At 39.1% G+C, this 22,043-nt stretch overlaps 1 protein-coding gene across 1 annotated transcript in view; it reads right to left on the reverse strand.

The window, feature by feature from the left end:
• Nucleotides 1-6,394: 6,394 nt before the first annotated feature.
• pde8a (phosphodiesterase 8A) overlaps nucleotides 6,395-22,043 on the reverse strand; it is a 54,742-nt gene continuing 39,093 nt past the window's right edge. The window contains exons 18-22 of the mRNA XM_065257976.2: nucleotides 20,923-21,140; nucleotides 16,112-16,244; nucleotides 8,405-8,569; nucleotides 7,288-7,417; nucleotides 6,395-7,184 (exon numbers count right to left, since the gene is read on the reverse strand). Of these exons, the coding sequence (XP_065114048.1) occupies nucleotides 7,078-7,184; nucleotides 7,288-7,417; nucleotides 8,405-8,569; nucleotides 16,112-16,244; nucleotides 20,923-21,140 (753 nt within the window). The 3' untranslated portion in view covers nucleotides 6,395-7,077. The remainder of the gene's footprint in view (nucleotides 7,185-7,287; nucleotides 7,418-8,404; nucleotides 8,570-16,111; nucleotides 16,245-20,922; nucleotides 21,141-22,043) is intronic.

Genomic DNA, 22,043 nt, shown 5'->3' on the forward strand with positions numbered 1-22,043 from the left:
GGAGCGGAGCCTTGAGCGGTGCGGTAATATTACCATCAAAGCGCCTCTCTAAAAATTCTGCTCGCTCAGCACCGCTCGTTGAACCCAGAACGCCCTTTAATAATTTGCTAGTTCGAGAATCTGTAAAAACGTCTAGCAATAAGTTATGGAATTCAAGCCTTCTACATAAATGTAAAGTAAAAATCAAAGTTAAGATTGGACAGGAAGAAAACATTGAAAAGAAGTGCGGAGAGACTGTAAAAGTCAGCAAATATTCATCCTGGAATCTGAAGCTGCACATTGAAAGAAAACATGGTAATAATGCATCAAAAGGTAAGCTAGTTACATACCATTCGGTGATAAATAAATAGCTACACATGAATAAGGTAAAATGCTTGTGTTGAATGGAGCCATAAATCCGATCATGATGACATGCGGACAAAATCATGGCCACGAATTATCTTTTATGCTACATATGGACACTTCTTTTTCTTATTTAGTTTAAAGTATGGCCATAAATATAAAATTCGTTCCCAATATTCAACAGTTTGTTCCTTGGAATTAATTATTATAATATTTCGTAATTACTATTACAATTATTATTACTTCAAATTATGAATTAGTCTAGTAAAACATGTGGATGTCGTGGAAACAAATTGTTAATTTGAATTATATCCGGAGCTCCGTATCAAACTGGATCTTAGCTAACAAACAACTGTATGTAAATACAGAAAAACACACTACAAAAGTTACTACATCATTTTAAAATATTATTTTAAAAAAACTTAACCGAACCATTAAGCAGACATATAATTTAGATGTAGGCAACATTAAATAATAATAATAATAATAATAAATAATTATTCTTCTAAATATCAATTAAGCGTCATTAATAATAAAAATAATAATACAAATTTTACAAAACGTCATGCAATTATTAATGTGTTTTTAAGCCCGCTCTTTAAACTCCCAAATAAAACAATTTTGTTTCTTTCCACTTCCCTGGTTTCTCGTCTTTGCCGTCTTCCATGTGTCAATGTCGTAAAATGAGGGCGTGGGGGAGGTGGAGACTTGAATTTATATGGGCTTGTTATTCTAATGACGATCGTTTTCAGCCGCGGCATTTATGAAGGGCAGATATTGCGTACACCTGAATTTCAGAGGTACGCACAGCTTCATAAATCAGGCGGTGAGAGGAGTGTAAGCATAATCTTACGCCAACATATACGCCCGTTTCTACGCAAGAATGATAAATAAGGGCCACTGTCCAGTGTTAGCTATGTCTGTATGCTGCATGGACTAATCTGACTCTATCTACCAGAGGCTTTCAGCCATTGTCGTCATTTGTGTTGGGTATTTGGATACTCTGGAATACACCTGTGACTGGGTGGTGTGTTTGTGCCTGCTCTTCACTTGGACTTTCATTTTTTACCATTACAATTTACCACAACTTTTAATAAACTGTTTGATTTTACTCTCTGCCTCTGTTGTCTTCTGTCCCTGACAAGTGACTTGAATGTTCCTCTAAAAATGTTTTGAATAATGTTCTTATAACCAAAAAACCTTCAGCAAAGTTTTTGTAGTTTAATGCAAACGTTAGGAAAACGTTAATATAATGGGGATGAAACATTATAATGTTTTAAAGTTATTTGAAAATTTTTATAACAAGACTGGAACGTTCTAAAAACGTTCTAATAACGTTATCATAACCAAACAAAGTTTATAAAAATGTCAAAACATAGTTTTTAACGTTCTAAGAACGTTTAGAACAATGTTTTTGTAACCTGTTACAAACGTTAGAAAAACGTTCTGAGAACATTAATGTAATGGTGAATGGAACGTTTTAATAACGTTTTTAAAAATGTCCTTAGAACATTATTACAACAACAGATTGAACCTTTCTAAAAACGTTTTAAATAACGTTCTTATAACCAAACAGTAACGTTAATACTACGTCTAAAAAACGTTTAAAACAATGTTTTTATAACCTGTCACAAACGTTAGAAAAACGTTTTAAGAACATTAATATAATGGTGAAAAGAATGTTTTAAGAACGTTTTTAAAACGTCCTTAGAACATTAATATCATGGTGAATGGAATGTTTTAATAACGTTTTTAAACTTGTTCCTACAACATTAATAAAACAACAAACCGAACCATTCTAGAAACGTTTTTAAAAACGTTCTTGTAACCAAACAATAACGTTAATACTACGTCTAAAAAACTGGACGTTTTTAACGTTCCTAGAACGTTTCAAGCCAAATGTTTTTGTAACCAGTTACAAACGTTAGAAAAACTTTCCTAGAACATTAATATAATGGCAAATGGGACGTTTCAAGAACGGTTTTAAAAACGTCCTTAGAACAATAATATCATGGTGATTGGAATGTTTTAATAACGTTTTGAAACACGTTCATAGAACATTAACATAACAACAAATCTAACCATTCTAGAAACGTTTTTAAAAACGTTCTTGTAACCAAACAATAACGTTAATACTACGTCTAAAAAACTGGACGTTTTAACGTTCCTAGAACGTTTCAACCGAATGTTTTTGTAACCAGTTACAAACGTTAGAAAAACGTTCCTAGAACATTAATATAATGGCAAATGGGACGTTTCAAGAACAGTTTTAAAAACGTCCTTAGAACAGTAATATCATGGTGACTGGAATGTTTTAATAACGTTTTGAAACACGTTCTTAGAACATTAACATAACAACAAACCAAACCATTCTAGAAACGTTTTTAAAAACGTTCTTGTAACCAAACAATAACGTTAATACTACGTCTAAAAAACTGGACGTTTTTAACGTTCCTAGAACGTTTCAACCGAATGTTTTTGTAACCAGTTACAAACGCTAGAAAAACGTTCCTAGAACATTAATATAATGGCAAATGGGACGTTTCAAGAACAGTTTTAAAACCGTCCTTAGAACAGTAATATCATGGTGACTGGAATGTTTTAATAACGTTTTGAAACACGTTCTTAGAACATTAACATAACAACAAACCAAACCATTCTAGAAACGTTTTTAAAAACGTTCTTGTAACCAAACAATAACGTTAATACTACGTCTAAAAAACTGGACGTTTTTAACGTTCCTAGAACGTTTCAACCGAATGTTTTTGTAACCAGTTACAAACGCTAGAAAAACGTTCCTAGAACATTAATATAATGGCAAATGGGACGTTTCAAGAACAGTTTTAAAAACGTCCTTAGAACAGTAATATCATGGTGATTGGAATGTTTTAATAACGTTTTGAAACACGTTCTTAGAACATTAACATAACAACAAACCGAACCATTCTAGAAACGTTTTTAAAAACGTTCTTGTAACCAAACAATAACGTTAATACTACGTCTAAAAAAACTGGACGTTTGTACTGTGTAAGAACGTTTAAACAATGTTTTTATAACCTGTAACGTACGTTAGGAAAACGTTCTGAGAACATGAATATAATGGTGAATGGAACGTTTCAATAACGTTTTTAAAAACGTTATTAGACCATTAATATAACAACAGACTGAAATTTTCTAAAAACGTTTTGAATAACGTTCTTATAACCACACATTAACGTTAATACCACGTCTAAAAAACTGGACGCTTTTAACGTTGTAAGAACGTTAAAAAAAAAACGTTCTCCAAACTTTCGTAAGATGTTCCGGGAACGTTTTTATAACGTAAAATTGTTAGCTGGGGAAGCCTTATAACATAGTGGACAGAAGAGAAGATGATGAACCAAACTCTCACATACAAAAGTTTTGATTTAAAGAAACACATCCATCTGAAAGCATTACCCAGATAGCACATGTACGTCTGTAAGATGTCTGATAAAGATCTGGAATACATCTGCGTTCAGCCCCGACAAAACGTTGCACAACGTTTATTAAACAGAAATGTTGATGTGTTGAACACACTGTTCTAATGACGCAAGAGTTGCAACTACGGCAGCTGAGAAGGCCATTCTTTGTGTTCTTTTTAAATGTTTCTGGAGCCCGAAGAAATCATCATAAATTCGTGTTTAATACTGTAAAATACCCTCATTAAACCCATACGGGCTGTCTCTTTAATACCTTGTGGTTTATATCATGTTGCTGATGATGATGATTGGACTGCAGTTCTGACACACCCACCAAACAAGAGAAAACGTATCTCAAACCCCGTTGCACACCGTTTCCAGGAAACATGTTGTTCATCCCAGAAACCGTAGCAAAACTTTGCACACCGTTTTAAACTTGAACGTACCCCTGGTGTGTAAAACATCTTATAAAGGTCTTAGAAAGAGCTCCTTTACATATATTCTAAATCAAAAACTTCTTGCAGACGTCTTCAATATGTCTTTATGACATCTTTTAGGAAACATTTTAGAGACGTATTGCAGATGAGCAAACAATCAAAATAAAACATCTTGCAGATGTAAATGCAGACATCAAACAGACGTCTCCGAGATGTATGTGTGCTATCAGGGTACGGTACATTCACATGGGACGAAATCGTTAACGCTTGACGGAAGGCTTGTCTGAAGCGTGGACAACAGCCAGTTGCTCCGGTGTTGCATAAACCTAGGGCACGTTCAAACCTAGGGCAAGTTCGTTTCGTTACGGTTTCTGGGTTGAACGTCATATGTTAGGGTTAGGTAAATGAAACAGGCTAGCAAGTGCCCATCATTGCGTCATTACGTCAGTGAAAAGGTGTGCTTTCAGTGCTGCGCGCATAGGATTGTGGGTGATTTCAGACAGCGAAGGCTACACATATGCATATTTCCTGTATATGGGATATTTCTCGAACGAAGGACTGAAAAGATCCTTGTTTGAAATTCAGGGGATCCTCGTCATTGGAACAGTCCTTCGACGGATGTCGATGATGTATCATTCTCGAAATTCTGGCTTCTGAGGATCCTTCCTTGACATTGAGAAACACCTAGTGTGTTTAACGCATCCCTGTTTCGGTAAAAAAAAAAAAAAAAAAAAAAAACGTTTTGTCGAGGCTGAACTAATTGGCTGGCTCGCACTAGCTGCAAACACAGAAACGTTCCCCTAATGTTAGTTTTTGGTTATTTTATGGGAACCAAAAAATAACATTCTGGGAAAATTCTTTTTTGGAGTTTTTGCAACCATAAAATAACGTTCCCACAATTTTGCAGAGTGGTTGTTTTTAAATAACCTAAAAATAACTTAAAATAACAGAACGTTATTTAATGGTCATTTTTTGCCTTTTTTGAGGAAATGAAGTAAAAGCATAAATAATCCCATTATTCCTTTAGTGTGCACGTCTGATATGCGCTCTTCAAGAGTACACGCTTTCTCTTGTGCTCTGCAAAAAGCGCAAATTCACAGAATAAAAAAAAAAATAACGGTCCTTTTGTTTTAACCTCAAGACAAACAGCATTTCTATTTTCTCTTTTTTTGATATTTTAAATATGTGAGAAAGAAAATATATTTACTGGTTATTTACATATGTGATCAAATACAATGTTATCTTAATACAATGTGTGATGTGTTAAGGTATTTTTATTCAAATATACACCCCTTGTGAATGTACCATTAGGAACGGTTCCCTCTCTAGTGCTTAAAAACATGATGTACACACGCTTTAAATTACCCTGAAGAATCTGTGATGAACTCACTGTGAGAAACCACTGAAGAAGTTTGAATGTGCGAGTGTAAGACAGGACAGTGATGTGATTATAATGAGGTTAAGAGTAAAACCTCAGAATGAACTGAGGCAACAATGATGATAAACATCAAAGAGTTTTGCCATTGGACTTCTGACAGAAACGGCTCGTTGGTAATTCAATCAGAAATACAAACAAAAGCAACATCCTCCAACACAGACAGTCGACCAGAATTGACATTGTGCTACACACAAGGTTAAGAGACACATTACTCTGATATTACTGATACTAAGTCTCCTGTCTTGTTTATATTTCAGCCCTAACTCAAATAAACAAACATTGCATAAATAACAAAGCCTATTTAAGGGATTTGTTCTGCAAGCTCATTTCCCCCAAAACCTTATTACAGCAGCACAGCAATAATAACAGCAAACACTACCGTACTATGTCATGAAAATAATGTCAAAAACTGCTATGATCTAAAGCGACTTGATTTTTTAGGTTGCAGCAGTAAACAAATCTCATCTGGCCTATGGCTCTTCATTCACATCATTTCAAAATGTGTAAACTCTTTGTAGAATGTGAGTAATAAAGCAAACACTCGCTGCGTTTATATTGAGCTTTATGATGGTGAACAGGAGCCGCTCGGGTGAGAACGAGCTCAGATTCTGCTGGGTTTTCCTACGGGTGATAATCAAACTCTCTGCAGCGTTTGTGTGGCTTCGTAGCATCACAGACCAAATAAACCTCAGAGACACATGCTCAAAAACCTCATGAAGAATCTCAGATGCGTCTGCTTCTGCTTTACATCGTTCCAGTGTAAAATTTATTATCTATAAAAATATTGAGATTTACTTCATACAACATGAGCGTGTTAAAAACTGCAGATGTTTGTCGCAGGTCACCAGCGTGCGGAGCTGTATAAATATACCGTATAAAATAAGGCAGGAGTCTCGTCAGTAGGTCATCCACATAGAAAATCCATCAAGTCCGGATATTTTCACAGATTTATGCCACGCGGTGAACAGTGTAATTGTAGGTAGCAGAGCGCAGCGTCTTCACCGCGGCTCTGAAACGCTGAACGCTGCATCACACGCACACGTCTGGGATCGGTCACGTCTATATACAACAGGAAGATTTAAATGACTCGAGTCAATAAGAAAATAAAAACATTTGTGTGTTAATGTCTCTAAATCTGCAAATGTTAAATACAGATAACAATATGAGTTTCATTTCTGTTAATCACTTTGGTGTTTATACTCTCATTTTAGGTGCATTTATTAGCTAACATGATTCTCATCTTCATTTATGATAGAAAACAAGAAATGAAATAAATAGCGTTCCGCGGACGTGCGCGTGCGTAACGAAAGCAAACAAACGGAGCCGATGGCTGGTGTTCCTCTTCACGGGAGCGACACGGCTTTCCGTCCGTCCGTCCGTCCATCACCCGGGTGAGGAGAAGTCCCACCGTGGGCACGTGTCACTCGGGAGGGGGACGCAGACTTCGCAGCTTCTGCTCGTCGAGACTCTTCCAGTATTTGAAGTTGTTGTCCAGGTGTTGCATTAGATTCGGCAGATCGGCAAACGCTACGGACACAAAATGTCACAACGACATCATTTTGCACAGCCGTAAAGAAAAATATAATAAAGAATAAAAAAACTCATGAATGTTTCTAAGATGATGATTTACCATCCCAGGCATCAAACATGTCTGTGATGAAGTAATCGATAAAGGAGATCTGGGATTTCGGAACGCTGCAGGTGTTTCTATCAAACACAGGCATTACAACCGGCAAGCCCTGCTGCTTCTCCTCATCAGTCTGCAACACACAGACACACACACAAAATTACATAAACACACACAAAACATAATTACATAATTAAGTTTTGTTAAGTATAGCTACATAAAGACAAGTGTGGTGTATTGGCAAGGGCCTATAGAACAAGTTAGTGTTAACCGAACTGACGTTAAAAAAAAGGGACAGCTGTGTTGTTCTTCTTCGTTGCATAACTCCTCTCCTGGGGACCCGGGATAGCAAAACGTCCATTGAATGAACACCTTGTGATCTTGCCGGAAGTAGTAGGTCTTCCGGGTACTTTTTGCCAACTGTTTTTTTAATACTATAAATTTGGACATCCTCAGGGCTGTACAATGCAACATATGTCTGTGTAATAAAAACATTTTCCAGTATAGTTTTGCATGTTCACGACAGCCGCTTAATAATATGTGAAGTGATTTCCTTGTGCTTGTTCGTGAGTGTGTGTGTATGTGAGAGATATTGATGCGCACTGTTATTATACATGGTAGCTGTAGTCTATTGTCCAATTAAAACTCACGTCCCTGCTGCATTGAGTCTTTTCGTATATTTCCTAAGTACTGCGCCCATAATTTCTACATCGTTTCTAGTTGGGCATCCAGGTCCAGGTATGGGATCTTAATGTAAGTGATGAACTTACAGTGTTTGTTTACAGACCTGATAACTTAATGGCAATGATGAAGATTTATGTTTGTGATACAAAAGTTTGGCCTGTGCTACAAAACTTTCAACATTTGTAGCAGCAGTGCTATGTGCCAAAAAGTCAATGTACAGGCCTGGTACTACTCGCCTCACCTACTACTTTTCGCCTACAGTATGGAGGTAGGCGGATTTGGACACAGCCATTGATATTTGAGTTTAGAGAGCAAAACTTTTCTCTCTCTCTGACTGCCCATTCAGTAACTCTTGCATTATCCATACTAGAGGTTAGACTATCGATACACTATCATGATAAAAACTATTGCAGGCCTAATAAACACTGGGCAGAACCTGTGCAAAGTACTCCTCTGATATTCGTCCGGCCCATTCGATGCACAGCTCCAGCGGTCTGCAGGGGTTTGAGATGTCAGCACATTTGATTAACATCCTTTTCACCAGAATACGATTTTCTGGAACCATCAGGATGCCCTTCACAGATTCATCATCACCATTACCCTAAGAAAGAGAGGGATAGAGAGAGAAAGAGAGAGGTTTAACAAGACTTTATAATTTACATAATAAAAACATTATTCACAACATCAAATACTAATTCTATATTTAACCTTCTAGCTACCAGGTTCTTGAACATTAATTCAGCATCAGTACTAAGAAGATTCAGCCCTTCATTTTTTCTCATCTTCCAAATTGCTAATTTTGCCGTTCCGATCAAGTAGTTCAACAAACACGCTTTCCTTCTGATTAAGAATCTGTACATCACACCCCCAATAAACATGTCTTCTAAGAATTCCTCATCAAATGCTTGAAACCATCTATCAAAAAGATTAAAAAGACCTTTCCACCTATTACATCTTAAAAAAAATTTTCAAAATGTTCTACTATTCTAAAAATCTACACTGTTCACCCACTGCTGTATTAAGATGCGCCACGTGTCTGTTGGTAGCTATCACCCCTTGAATAAGCCTCCACTGCAAATCAGCCGTCTGCTTATACAGGGCTCTCCACCTGTCCCTCACAAGGAAGTATGGCTTCAACAAACCTGGCCACCTTGTGGTTTTTTTGTCCTTTTAAGAGAGTCCTACTGTAAAACTTTGACTGTTGCATAATATATCGCTTTTTTGATGCAGACTCAAAATATTCCAGCTGCGGAGTTCTAAAAAGATAGAATTGACCCCACACCATCATCTTGATATTCCGTTTTTTAAGATGAGAGATTTTAATTCCTGGGAGTTCTTGTTTGTTCGTCATGTCAATCAAAGTTCCTCTCCCAATGTATTTTCTGTAACTACTTGGTAAGGCATTGACAATCTCCTCTATCAACTTTTCCACCAAGCTTGAAGATCTTAAGCCAGTCATTTCTTTAAGTTCCTCTAGTGATTTCCATCCATCTCTATTCAAAAGGTGTCCCAGCTTGACAATTCAATTTCTCTGTAAGCATGCCCTTACACTTACAAAGACAAAAGTGTTGTTTGAGTCATTGGATTAAAAAACAATGGTTCCTCTAGAACTCAGTTCCCAGCTTCGTCAACCTCTCTTTCAACTTTAAAAACAGTTCTCCATGAATGCAAGAAAAAATGTGAAAGCTCAGACAGGTTTATCTTCTCCAGGTTAATTAAAAATAAATGTATATCCAATCCAAGACCCCCAGTTTTTTAAAGAAATGCCTTTGCAGTCTGAGACCAGACCAAGTCCTTATGGTAGAGAAGTCTCTGTGCTGCTTGGATTCTGAAAGCACAGATTCTGCTCCTCACGTTTACCAGACCTTGGCCTCCTTCTTCAACTGGAAAATAAGTTGCTGCTGCGCGAATCCAGTATTGTCCACTTCAGAAAAAAATTCACAAAAGTCCTTTGAATCCTGCAGATCAACTCATCAGGTGGCTCCAGTACCACCAGTCTATGCCACAAGATAGAGGCAGCCAGTTTGTTTACCACCAGAACTCTTCCTCTGTACGACAATTGTGGGAATAGACATTTCCATTTAGACAATCCAATATTCACCTTTTCAAACATTCTGTCCCAATTTTTTCCTTCAAATGTTGTATTTCCTAAAAAAAACCTACAATTTTTACCCTTCTCTTACCCACAGCACTCCACCCGGTAATTTTGGACCAATAATCAGCCCTTCACTTTTTCCCCAGTTAATTTTTGCTGAAGATGCGCTCTCATATTTTCTAATAATTCCTGTTAAAATATCAACATCATTCTTACTTGTGATAAAGACTGTAATATCATCCACATAGGCAGATAATGACACCCATTTTTTAAAACCTCAAGAAGATACACATGGTCAACCCGATGGAATGTACAGTCTTGTTCAAAATTATAGCAGTACAATGTGACTAACCAGAATAATCAAGGTTTTTAGTATATTTTTTTTATTGCTACGTGGCAAACAAGTTACCAGTAGGTTCAGTAGATTCTCAGAAAACAAATGAGACCCAGCATTCATGATATGCACGCTCTTAAGGCTGTGCAATTGGGCAATTAGTTGAATTAGTTGAAAGGGGTGTGTTCAAAAAAATAGCAGTGTGGCATTCAATCACTGAGGTCATCAATTTTGTGAAGAAACAGGTGTGAATCAGGTGGCCCCTATTTAAGGATGAAGCCAACACTTGTTGAACAAAGCTGAGGAAAATGGGTCGTTCAAGACATTGTTCAGAAGAACAGCGTACTTTGATTAAAAAGTTGATTGGAGAGGGGAAAACCTATAAAGAGGTGCAAAAAATGATAGGCTGTTCAGCTAAAATGATCTCCAATGCCTTAAAATGGAGAGCAAAACCAGAGAGACGTGGAAGAAAACGGAAGACAACCATCAAAATGGATAGAAGAATAACCAGAATGGCAAAGGCTCAGCCAATGATCACCTCCAGGATGATCAAAGACAGTCTGGAGTTACCTGTAAGTACTGTGACAGTTAGAAGACGTCTGTGTGAAGCTAATCTATTTTCAAGAATCCCCCGCAAAGTCCCTCTGTTAAAAAAAAGGCATGTGCAGAAGAGGTTACAATTTGCCAAAGAACACATCAACTGGCCTAAAGAGAAATGGAGGAACATTTTGTGGACTGATGAGAGTAAAATTTTTCTTTTTGGGTCCAAGGGCCACAGGCAGTTTGTGAGACGACCCCCAAACTCTGAATTCAAGCCACAGTACACAGTGAAGACAGTGAAGCATGGAGGTGCAAGCATCATGATATGGGCATGTTTCTCCTACTATGGTGTTGGGCCTATTTATTGCATACCAGGGATCATGGATCAGTTTGCATATGTTAAAATACTTGAAGAGGTCATGTTGCCCTATGCTGAAGAGGACATGCCCTTGAAATGGTTGTTTCAACAAGACAATGACCCAAAACACACTAGTAAACGGGCAAAGTCTTTGTTCCAAACCAACAAAATTAAGGTTATGGAGTGGCCAGCCCAATCTCCAGACCTTAATCCAATTGAGAACTTGTGGGGTGATATCAAAAATGCTGTTTCTGAAGCAAAACCAAGAAATGTGAATGAATTGTGGAATGTTGTTAAAGAATCATGGAGTGGAATAACAGCTGAGAGGTGCCACAAGTTGGTTGACTCCATGCCACACAGATGTCAAGCAGTTTTAAAAAACTGTGGTCATACAACTAAATATTAGTTTAGTGATTCACAGGATTGCTAAATCCCAGAAAAAAAAATGTTTGTACAAAATAGTTTTGAGTTTGTACAGTCAAAGGTAGCACTGCTATTTTTTTTGAACACACCCCTTTCAACTAATTGCCCAATTGCACAGCCTTAAGAGCGTGCATATCATGAATGCTGGGTCTTGTTTGTTTTGGGAGAATCTACTGAACCTACTGGTAACTTGTTTGCCACGTAGCAATAAAAAATATACTAAAAACCTTGATTATTCTGGTTAGTCACATTGTACTGCTATTATTTTGAACAAGACTGTATTCTCTTGGTTCAAACTAAGAATACCCAGGTTAACATTTTTAAATTGGTTAAAATCAATTACATCCCTTAATTAAAAAGAGGTTTTCCATGATTGACCTTTTGGGAATGCAATATGTCTGGTCATTTTGAACCAATAACTCTAAATAATATGTAAGGAATAATTGACGACGGGCCATTGAATTATAAGAAAAAAATGCACACCCAAGGTGCAATACCACGCGGGTGTGCATTATTTTCAAGTAATTCATAGGACCGGAGTCAATTATTCCTCTTATACCACGGTTACCACAAACATTGCTCTGGTGCCTATTTTTAAGACATTTGACAAGTTAGGTGTGCGGTAATCAGAAATTAATGCATACCCATCGAACATTTCTCAGCCAATCAGAATACAGCATTCAACAGACCCGTGGTATAATTTAACCTATTTGCTAAACACTTTGACAGTATTTCATAGTCCAAAAACAATAAAGAAACTGGTCTCCAGTTCTTTAGAAGACCTAGACTTCCTTTTTTTGGAAGCAAAGACAATACAGGTCTTCGACAGCTTATAGGAAGTGTTCCACTTTTGATACTTTGAATGACTACTTCATTCAGATCTTGTCCTAATATATTCCAAAAAGCTTGGTAGAATTCAAATGGCAGTCCCCCATCAATTCCCGAAGAACATCCCCTTGATGACTGTTTCTTTGCTTCTGTAATCTCCTGAAAAGTTATTTGACTGTCTAGTGATTTTTTTCCCCTCATCTTCCACCTGAGGTAAATCACTCATCAAATCAGAAGCAGTTTCAGCTTCACAGTTCTCAGTCTCATACAGTTCTTTGTAAAAGTTAACTGCCAACGTCTTTATTTCCACCGGGTCTGACGTTATAGTCCCATCAGGCCGCTAAAGATGATATATTTGTTTTTGTTGGGAGCGTTTATTTTCGATGTTAAAAAAGAATGATATAGGAGCGTCCATGTCTTTAATGAAACAGATTCTCACCCGTACAATTGCTCCTTTCACTTGCTCTTGTAATAAAGAGCCAAGTTCTTTCTTTTTCTTATTCAACAGCTCACTCTGCCGAGTTCCATTATTATAAATAGTACTTTCCATTCTTTGAATGTCTTTCTCCAAGCTTCTCTTTTCACTGCAAACTTCACCCTTGATGTATTATGTGAACTGTAACTTTGACAAAATCTTCTTATATTTACCAACATCCCAGCTTTTAAAAAAATAATCTTTCTGCATTTTCCATTTGTTCTAGAATAATTTAAAACCATCACGAAATGAAACATCTTGTAAAAATGTAACATTAAAATGCCATTGATCAAATATAACCAAGTGGTGATCTAAACCCAACAGGTAAAATAACAGCATTCATCACCTTAATGTTTCATGTTTTATCAATATAAAATCTGTCTATTCTTTCCCCAGTAACTATATTCTCAGACACTTTAAGCCATGTATATTGTCTAATTCCTATATTTCTTTTCCTCCAAACACTTGTCTCATTATGAAGTTCTTCCCCATTTCTATCAATTATAAAATCAACAGTACAATTCCAGTCACCTCCAATGATCACACAAATCTGATCTCCAATTTTTTAAAGAGTATTTTTTAGTTTCATAACAACCTCCACCCGCTCAGGCCCAATATTTGGTGCAGAAACATTTATAAGCACAAACACAGTTCCTTTACACTCTATATGCATTAATAATAATTAATAACTATAATAATAATTAATAACTCTTCCCTTTACAACTTCTACAACTAAAATGTTTACATTTATATTTTTGGAAAATAATCTGGCTATACCAGCACTCTTTGCAAATTTGTCCCGTGGCAATTTTTAGAGAAAAATTTTAGAGAGATTATCATCATCTCCCATTTCAGAATCAGTACATATTTCAACACTGTTAGATACTTCAAAATCATCAGTTTGAGCCATTTTAAAATGTATTTTTCATTTGTTGACATCATCAGTCATCAAACTACTTTCCCCTATTTTAGATGCATCATTTTGTCCGACAGATATCTTGTTTTTATCCACATCATCTTTATGATCATTACGGTCAATCAAATTAGCATTAGCAACATTCCTTTCCTCTGTAATCTGAGTTTGTACTTTCTCATAATTAGTTTCATCAGTATTAATCTGGACATCGTCATTTTTATCCTGAACATCCTCAACAGCAGCACTATGTTCAGCTACCTCCTCCTGCCTATCCTGGGACTTATGTGGGCACGCCATTCTCTTATGCCCAATATCCCCACACTCAAAGCACTTCATGCTACCGGCATTAGCGTAAACCAGTACGTTTTTCTTCTTCTTCCTTTATTTCTTAACCCCATTCCAGCATCTACGGCTATATTCATGCAGAGAACCAGGTAATCCATACACAAGTTTATTCAGACAAGTTGATTCATACACCATAAGAATCAACTTGTCTGAAAAAAATTGTGTATGGATTACCTGGTTCTCGTAAGGCAACAGTGCTGGTTCTCTGTGAGGCAACAGTGCTACCCACTGAGCCACTGTGCCAGTATGTTTTTCCCTCGTGGGCACCTCTAAATGATACATCCAGCTCAGGCTCATAAACACTTGCCTCCTGAACGACATAACGTCCTTTAAAGCTTTGTTTCTGCATCTTAGTGGAATAGTTTTAATCCCACTTGCAAACTTTCCATATCTCAATTACGCTCTTTCAATTTCCTCATAAATAAAGGGGGGGGGCATTAGACACTGTTATAGGAGTCGTTGGCGTTACCAGCAATGAAATGGTAAGAAAATCTCAATTTACACACCTATTTATGCACCTTGTGCATGGACAGGTGACACCATCCCCTCCGCGGTCACAAAAGTTTTAAATAAACAAAAAACTTTGCTTCCCAAGTCAAAAAATTATTCCCTTTCTAATACATTTTAAATTATATGCAGTAGAAAAATAGAAATACGAAAAAACCTGCACTCCCCGTGAAACCCTCATGCACACCCAAACGCTCCCAGCATGCACCAAGAGAGAGAGAGAGAGACAGAAATAGACAGAGAGAGAGAGAGAGAGAGAGAGAGAGAGAGAGAGAGAGAATAACAGAGTTGACTCCTTTGGGGTTTCTGACCTGAAAAACTGTATTTATTTATTTTTTTATAAAAGGACCATGTACTTTTATAAAAACCGGAAGGTTGGTGGTTCAATCCCCGGCTCCACCGGACCAAGTGTCGAGGTGTTCTTGAGCAAGACACCTAACCCCAGCTGCTCCCGACGAGCTGGATGGCGCCTTGCATGGCTGACACCGCCGTGTATGAATGTGTGAGTGAATGGGTGAATGTGAGGCTAATTGTAAAGCACTTTGGATGGCCATAGGTCAGTTAAAAGCGCTATATAAATGCAGTCCATTTACCAAAAACCTTCTCATTATTCATTAAGAAGAATGACATCTAGTGATCAGGATGTAAACTCCAAAAAAAAGCCATGAATCTTGTATGATTTTTATAAAAATATTGCAATACAGCATTAGCAAACAAACTATCATGATACTGTATCAGTACTTTCTTACAACACTATCATTCGCACGCTGCTAAATTTCTCCATATTTGTCTTATCGTGTATGTAATGTCATTTCAAATGTTTTTGACATTTTCAAATGTGATTGAATTTCTTTCTATACCCTGTTTAATTCTAAAATGTATTTTCTGTAAAGCAGCTTTGCAACAATGCTTATAAAAAATAAAAATAAAACAGAATTTGTGTGTGTGTGTGTGTGCCTGGTAATTATCACGTTGTGGGGACCAATTGTCTCCACAAAGATAGGAATACCAGTATTTTTGTGACCTTGTGGGGACATTTTGAGGTCCCCATAAGGAAACAAGCTTATAAATCAAACAGAAAGGTGTTATTTGAAAATGTGAAGTAGGAGAAGAGTTTCTGTGATGGTTGGGGTTAGGGGAAGGGTATATAATATACAGTTTGTACAGTCTAAAATGCATTATGTCTATGGGATGTCCCCACAAAACATGGAAACCTGTGTGTGTGCGCATGCGTGCATGCACGCGTTTGTGCCTGTGTGTTCCTGGGCTTCATTCAACAGCAGTTATGGGATGCACTTTTAAATGAATTGACAGAAACTCACCCCATTCTCCTCAAGTGCAGCCAGTGGTTTATTGATGCTGTTGACAAATTTGTTCACATGTTCAAAGTGTTTTGTCATCTCAGTGGCGAGAACCATGTCAATGACGGCCTGACGAAGGGTCCGGTATTCATTCCTGTTAAAGAGGAACCGTGTCAGTGTGTTTGTACTCAACTATTGTTTGGTGACAAATCTGTATCAGTGTATTAGGGATGGGAAGATTCAACAATTCGCTCGGTGTGTCTGCATAAAAAGTTAACAACGCGATATATCGGTTTAACAAACGCGGATCGGATACAAATTAGCATTTCCATCACGATGCGTCTTTTTTTACATATTTGCAACAGTAAAAAACAGATTTCTGTATAATTATTAGTAGATGCGCTATACTTTTATTATTTAGAAAGTGATCAATATTTTCCTCCTCTCTAAACTGTGGCTATGTCCTGCTGACTTTTCATCTGTTAGCGTATCACAATCCTATGGAAACCAACAAGTCGAGTGTGTCATGAAAGTCGCATAACATGGCAGAGGTTGAGCTGCATCCTCCACCATGTCACTACAAATCCATGGGCGTTGGAAGCAAAAAAAAGTTCAACTGGTAATAGATGCCATTTCTATTTCATCCCTACTGATCGTCAGAGGCAGTGCTTTAGCACTGAATGATCCATCTCACGCATGCGCAGGTCGAGTGTTTATACCAACAAAGTCACCTGTGACCCCTGATGACTACAGAGATCCTATGTCTTTGTGACAGAGGATCTGTTCCTTTTCATCTTCTCGCTTCGCAGGTAGTATCACCACGTTAGCCAAAGACTAAGGATCTTGCTAAAAGCTGCAGTGCATTTGTTTGTGACAGCTGTGTTTTCGCTCCCTCTCCTCTCCCTAACCTTAACCTCCTGGACAAGAGTGCCATTGAGCCGGTAGATCCCCTATTGCACCCCGGGGGTTCTACTCGACTTACTTTCTGGTAGCAAAGAAAGATGGTGGACTCCGCCCTATCCTCGACCTGAGGGGTCTCAACAGGTTCCTGAAGGTTCTGAGGTTCCACATGCTGACCACTGCAGAGGTTCTGCATACGATTGCCAGAGGGGAGTGGTTTACATCAGTAGACCTGAAGGATGCTTACTTTTACATCCTTATAGCACCACACCATCGCCAATTACTGCGGTTTGCATTTCAAGGGTGGCATTTTCCAGTTTGAAGTGCTCCTATACCGTCTCTCCCTTCCCCTCGGGTGTTCACCAGGTCTGTGACGGCAGCCCTCTGCACTTGCAGTCGCAGTGCATGGGGCTGTGTTCTACGCTGAACCGCTCACAGCATATCACAGTTATGGAACTGCGGATTGTGCACAGGGCATTGCAGGTTTTTCTTCCCTTCCTGGTAGGCCGGCATGTGCTTGTGCAGTCAGACAATGTCTCGACCGTATCTCACATAAACCACTTGAGGACAATGTATTTGCCCGGGGAGCAGAATCAGGCGGCAGACTTACTCTCCCGTTGCAAGCCTCCGGAGGGAGTGGCGGCTTCATCCAGACGTAGTTGCATCTGGGACATCTCAGAGGAATCAACCCATTGCCCCCTCTGGTTCTCCTGGAAGGAGGAGAGCAGCTCTATGGGCCAGGAAGCTCTCGACCACGATTGGCCAAAGGTTTATCTTTATTCTTTTCCGCCAATCCCTCCGATTTTCCAATGCTACAGAGAGTCCTCCTGCAGGGTTATAGGCTACTGTTGTAGCCCCCTTTTGGCCGGGAAGAACATGGTTTCCACTGCTGTACAGGCTCTGCAGCAGTTCACCGTGGCACCTCCCCGACAGGAGGAATCTCCTGTCTCAGTTACAGGGCTAGATTTGGCATCCCGACCCTCACCGCCTGCAGCTGTGGGTCTGGTCACTGGAGGGCCCGACCCGCTGCTGACACTGTTCAGATGGTGTCTGCAATACCATATTGAATGCAAGGGCGCCTTCTACCCGGGTGCAGTATGAGAACAGGTGGCAGCTGTTTAAAACATGGTGTTCAGACAGAAATGAGGACCATGTGCACTGTTCAGTTTCAAAGATTTTAGAATTCCTCCAGTCACTCCTGGATGGCGGCCAGTCCCCTGCTACCTTGAGGGTATACGTGGCAGCCATTTCCTCTTGACATGCCCGGGTGAATAACGACACAGTGGGTGACACAGACTGGTGTTTCTTTTTTCTGAAGGGTGCGTGGCGGTTACGCCCCCCATGAGGATCTGCACCTGGTGCTTGATTTTTGTGTTTGCCACCATGTGAACCCCTGGCCCAAGCGGAGTAGAAGTGTGTCTCTATTCAAACCGTCTTCTCTTTATCACATCAGCGAAGTGTGTCGGGGAGCTTCATGCTCTGTCTGTGAGTGAGTCACGTCTTAGGTGGAATTCAGATGGCTCGAGGGTTACCCTGTGGCCAAAATAAGCGTTTCTCCCGAAGGTTCTGTCATCGTCGAACCTCAACCGACCTATCCATCTGGTGCAAGTTACTCCCCCAGGAGGGAAGGACAGGTTACAACTGCTGTGTTCCATACGGGCTCTGAGAGCCTATGTAGTCAGGACTGTGGGTATTAGGCAGTCAGACCAGCTCTTCCTATGCTATGGTGGTCCTAGAAGGGGCTGTGCTCTCTCAAAGGAGCGGTTGTCTCATTGGGTGGTGGACGTCATCACCCAGGCATATAAACGAGGTGGTCACCCCCTGCCATCCGGGTGAGGTGCCACTCTACCAGAGCGGTCTCAACTTCATGGGCGGCCCTGCGCGCCGTGCCCCTGGAGCGCGTCTGTGAGGCGGCATCATGGGCATCACAAAGTACCTTCTCCAGGTTTTACCTCCTTTGGAGGTGGTCCTGTTGCCGGACTCTGCAGTCTCCTTTCAATGAGGTCATTGTTTGAATTCCTTGTGACTTTTTTTGGTATGAGTCATCCAGTGCCAAAGCACCACCTCTGGCAGTCAGTAGGAATGAAATATAATGAGGGTTACGTATGTAACTACGGTTCTATGAATCCTTGATGACTGCCAGAGCGTTCTGTCACTCAGAATCCCTATGCACTTGTGAGAAGATTCTGCAGGAACAGATCCTCTGATGTCACCGGAAGATATAAGATCTCCATATTCATCAGGGGTCATGGGTAACTTTTTTGGTATAAACACCCAACCAAAGCGACTTACAATTGCTATATGTGTCAGAGGTTGCACGCCTCTGGACCAACTAGGGGTTAAGTGTCTTGCTCAGGGACACAATGGTGTGTCACAGTGGATTCGAACCTGGGTCTTATCCACTGCGCCATCACCACCCCATCAATCAGTGCTAAAGCACCACCTCTGCCGGTCAGCCAGGATTCATAGATTACATACGTAACACTCGTTTCTTGTATTCTTTAAAATTCCACAATTGCTTTTATAGCCTAATGCGGCTTTCACATAGGATGCAGTGTGCGCTGCGCAATGAAACACATTCATTTCAATGGCTTGCGCCGCGCGAGGGCGGTTTTTTGTTGCACCGAGCAAAGTGCAAGCGCAAAAGTTCAAAATAGTTTAACTTTTGCGCTGTGCTCTGTGACGATTACCCGCGCGGCCAATAGAAACGGGACATCCAAACAAGCAAAATGGACGAAAGCTTATACTCGGCATTCTCAGAGCTTTATAATACAAGTTTATGCTCCTACAGAGACATTGGAAGGAAAGCCGTGTCATGGAAACACGTAGCAATTCAAGTTGGCATGTCAGGTGTGTTTTAAGTCAAGCAGCTTGTTGTAGGTATGCTTAAAGTTACGTGAAATGGAGACGAGCAACAGCAGTCTCTGTATTCCTCATCAGCTATTTAACGCAAATATTAACACTGTAGTAATTTATTGAAAACCCTGCCTACTTTGGTCTGGCCATCAGAGCACAAATCGCTTGGCTGCGTGGAACCTAGCAGCGAGCGCAGGGCACACAGCATCCTATGTGAAAGCCGCATAAAAGCTCTGCTCTTGATGTGTAACGGGAGTTGGTGAAAGTAGTGAAAACACGAAATAGAGTTGAAATGATATTGACTCTAAATGAGTCAAGTGGAATAGATTTGACTGACACCGCTCTGACAAGTGAACAGATAAATGCGCTAAATTAGAGAAAAAGTGAGTGGGTCCAATATCATTACAATGTAAAAAATTATTTGCTGCTTTAAATCTGTACCTTTTAAATTGCATAACATCTTATTTTTTCATTGCATCATACTGCAGTGAAATATCCTGTCAACCATTGTGTGATGACATTTTACTGCTAATAAATGGTCAAATTACATTGTCATTGTTTCTGTAAGGATTAACTCTTTCCCTGCCCAAGTTGGCAGCCAGTGCCATCATTTTTCAAGATTTTATCAAAAGTTTAATGCCTTCCAGAAAATGTTCTTCTTTAAATATATAAACATACAATATATCAAATGAAAGAACAGACCCTCTGCTTTCAGTAGTTCTCTTGTAATCACCTCTCAAATATGGGTAGGTTTCTTCTAAAAACACCCAATTTTGAGCAAAAATCTGAGAAAATTCTATTTTTGTGAAGGACTTTAAACAGACATCAGATTCAGTGTGATCCTCAAAACCTGCACAGAGATCTTACTCTTTCATGTGAGGCTTTACTTCCAGGTACCATTAGTTGCTGAAGAGCGGTATTGCGGAAAACCGGAAATACTTGACTCGTCAATGGCGGGGAAAGAGTTAAAGGATAGAAAATAACATTAGGGTTATATAAAATCAGTGGAAGTCTAAAAAACTGCAGTGTGTGTTTGTGTGCGTGTGTGTGCGTGCGTGCGTGCGCGCGTACAGTACCTCTCCATATTCTTGAAGATATTACACTTCTCATCTCTGGTGGTGATTTGGAAGGCGAGGGCAGCGTGGTGAGACTCCAGGACGGCCGTGTCATTGTACAGTATGGCCAGTTCACTTCCTGCATTACACAGGAAGGAGTTTGTCCTTCCTGGATGATCGACATCGTGTACAGTAGCAGCGATGAGAGACGCCACCTCATCTATGGGGTCCAGGCTTTGCTGAGGATGAGAGAATTACAAACATGTGTTTCATTCTTCTTTATTCTTATTATGATTTGATTGGCTAAGATCACAGTCAGGATGTTCAATGTCGATAGTCCTGAAGTTCAATATTTAACATCCGCAGTTAAGACGGACCAATGGTAGCGATTATTTCTGCTATGTATTAGACAGATAATCATCGATTCTAGCTATTGTTTAACACATTAATCCAGCAATGTCTTTCTCTGCGTCTTTTAATTCTCCATGTCTGATCATGTACAAATTAGCAATAGTTAGACCATGATACCTAATATAGTAACAAATGTTAGTGAGTTTAAACATGTCTAAACATCACTAACTCTACCATATCATTTCTAATTACATGTTGATGTGATGTAACACAAGACGGCGTACATCAGGGGCCGTATTCACAAAGCATTTTATCTTACCACTAAGAGTACTCCTAAATCGCACTAAAAGATTTTAGCTAAGAGTTTTCTCTTAAAAGTTATTCACAACGCCTTTCAGACCTACTTTTAGTAAGGAAAAATGATAACTCCTAAACTAAGAGTGAGTCTTTGTTGCTACGGATGACGTCAGTTCTCATGCACGAGCTGCCTCGCAATGACCACGGTGATTGGTTGTTAGATGACAGCTGTCATGCGTAACATAACACAGACGCACCAAATCATGGAATTACAACATTGAAATATGTCTGTGTCCTACACAAAATAATAATAGTAATGCCATCAAAATGCATATATTAAAGAAAAGTCGTGAATGAAATTAAATTAAATCAAGGTATAGCCTAATACCCAAATGAAAACCGCCAATTGCCTAATAATAAAAAACGACATTACATTAACACTTGCTTGATTAATTGACATCCTATTAGCCTAAATAGACTACTTAAAGCAAGTA

This window comes from Paramisgurnus dabryanus, chromosome 9 (assembly GCF_030506205.2).
Source record: "Paramisgurnus dabryanus chromosome 9, PD_genome_1.1, whole genome shotgun sequence".
Lineage (NCBI taxonomy): Eukaryota > Metazoa > Chordata > Actinopteri > Cypriniformes > Cobitidae > Paramisgurnus > Paramisgurnus dabryanus.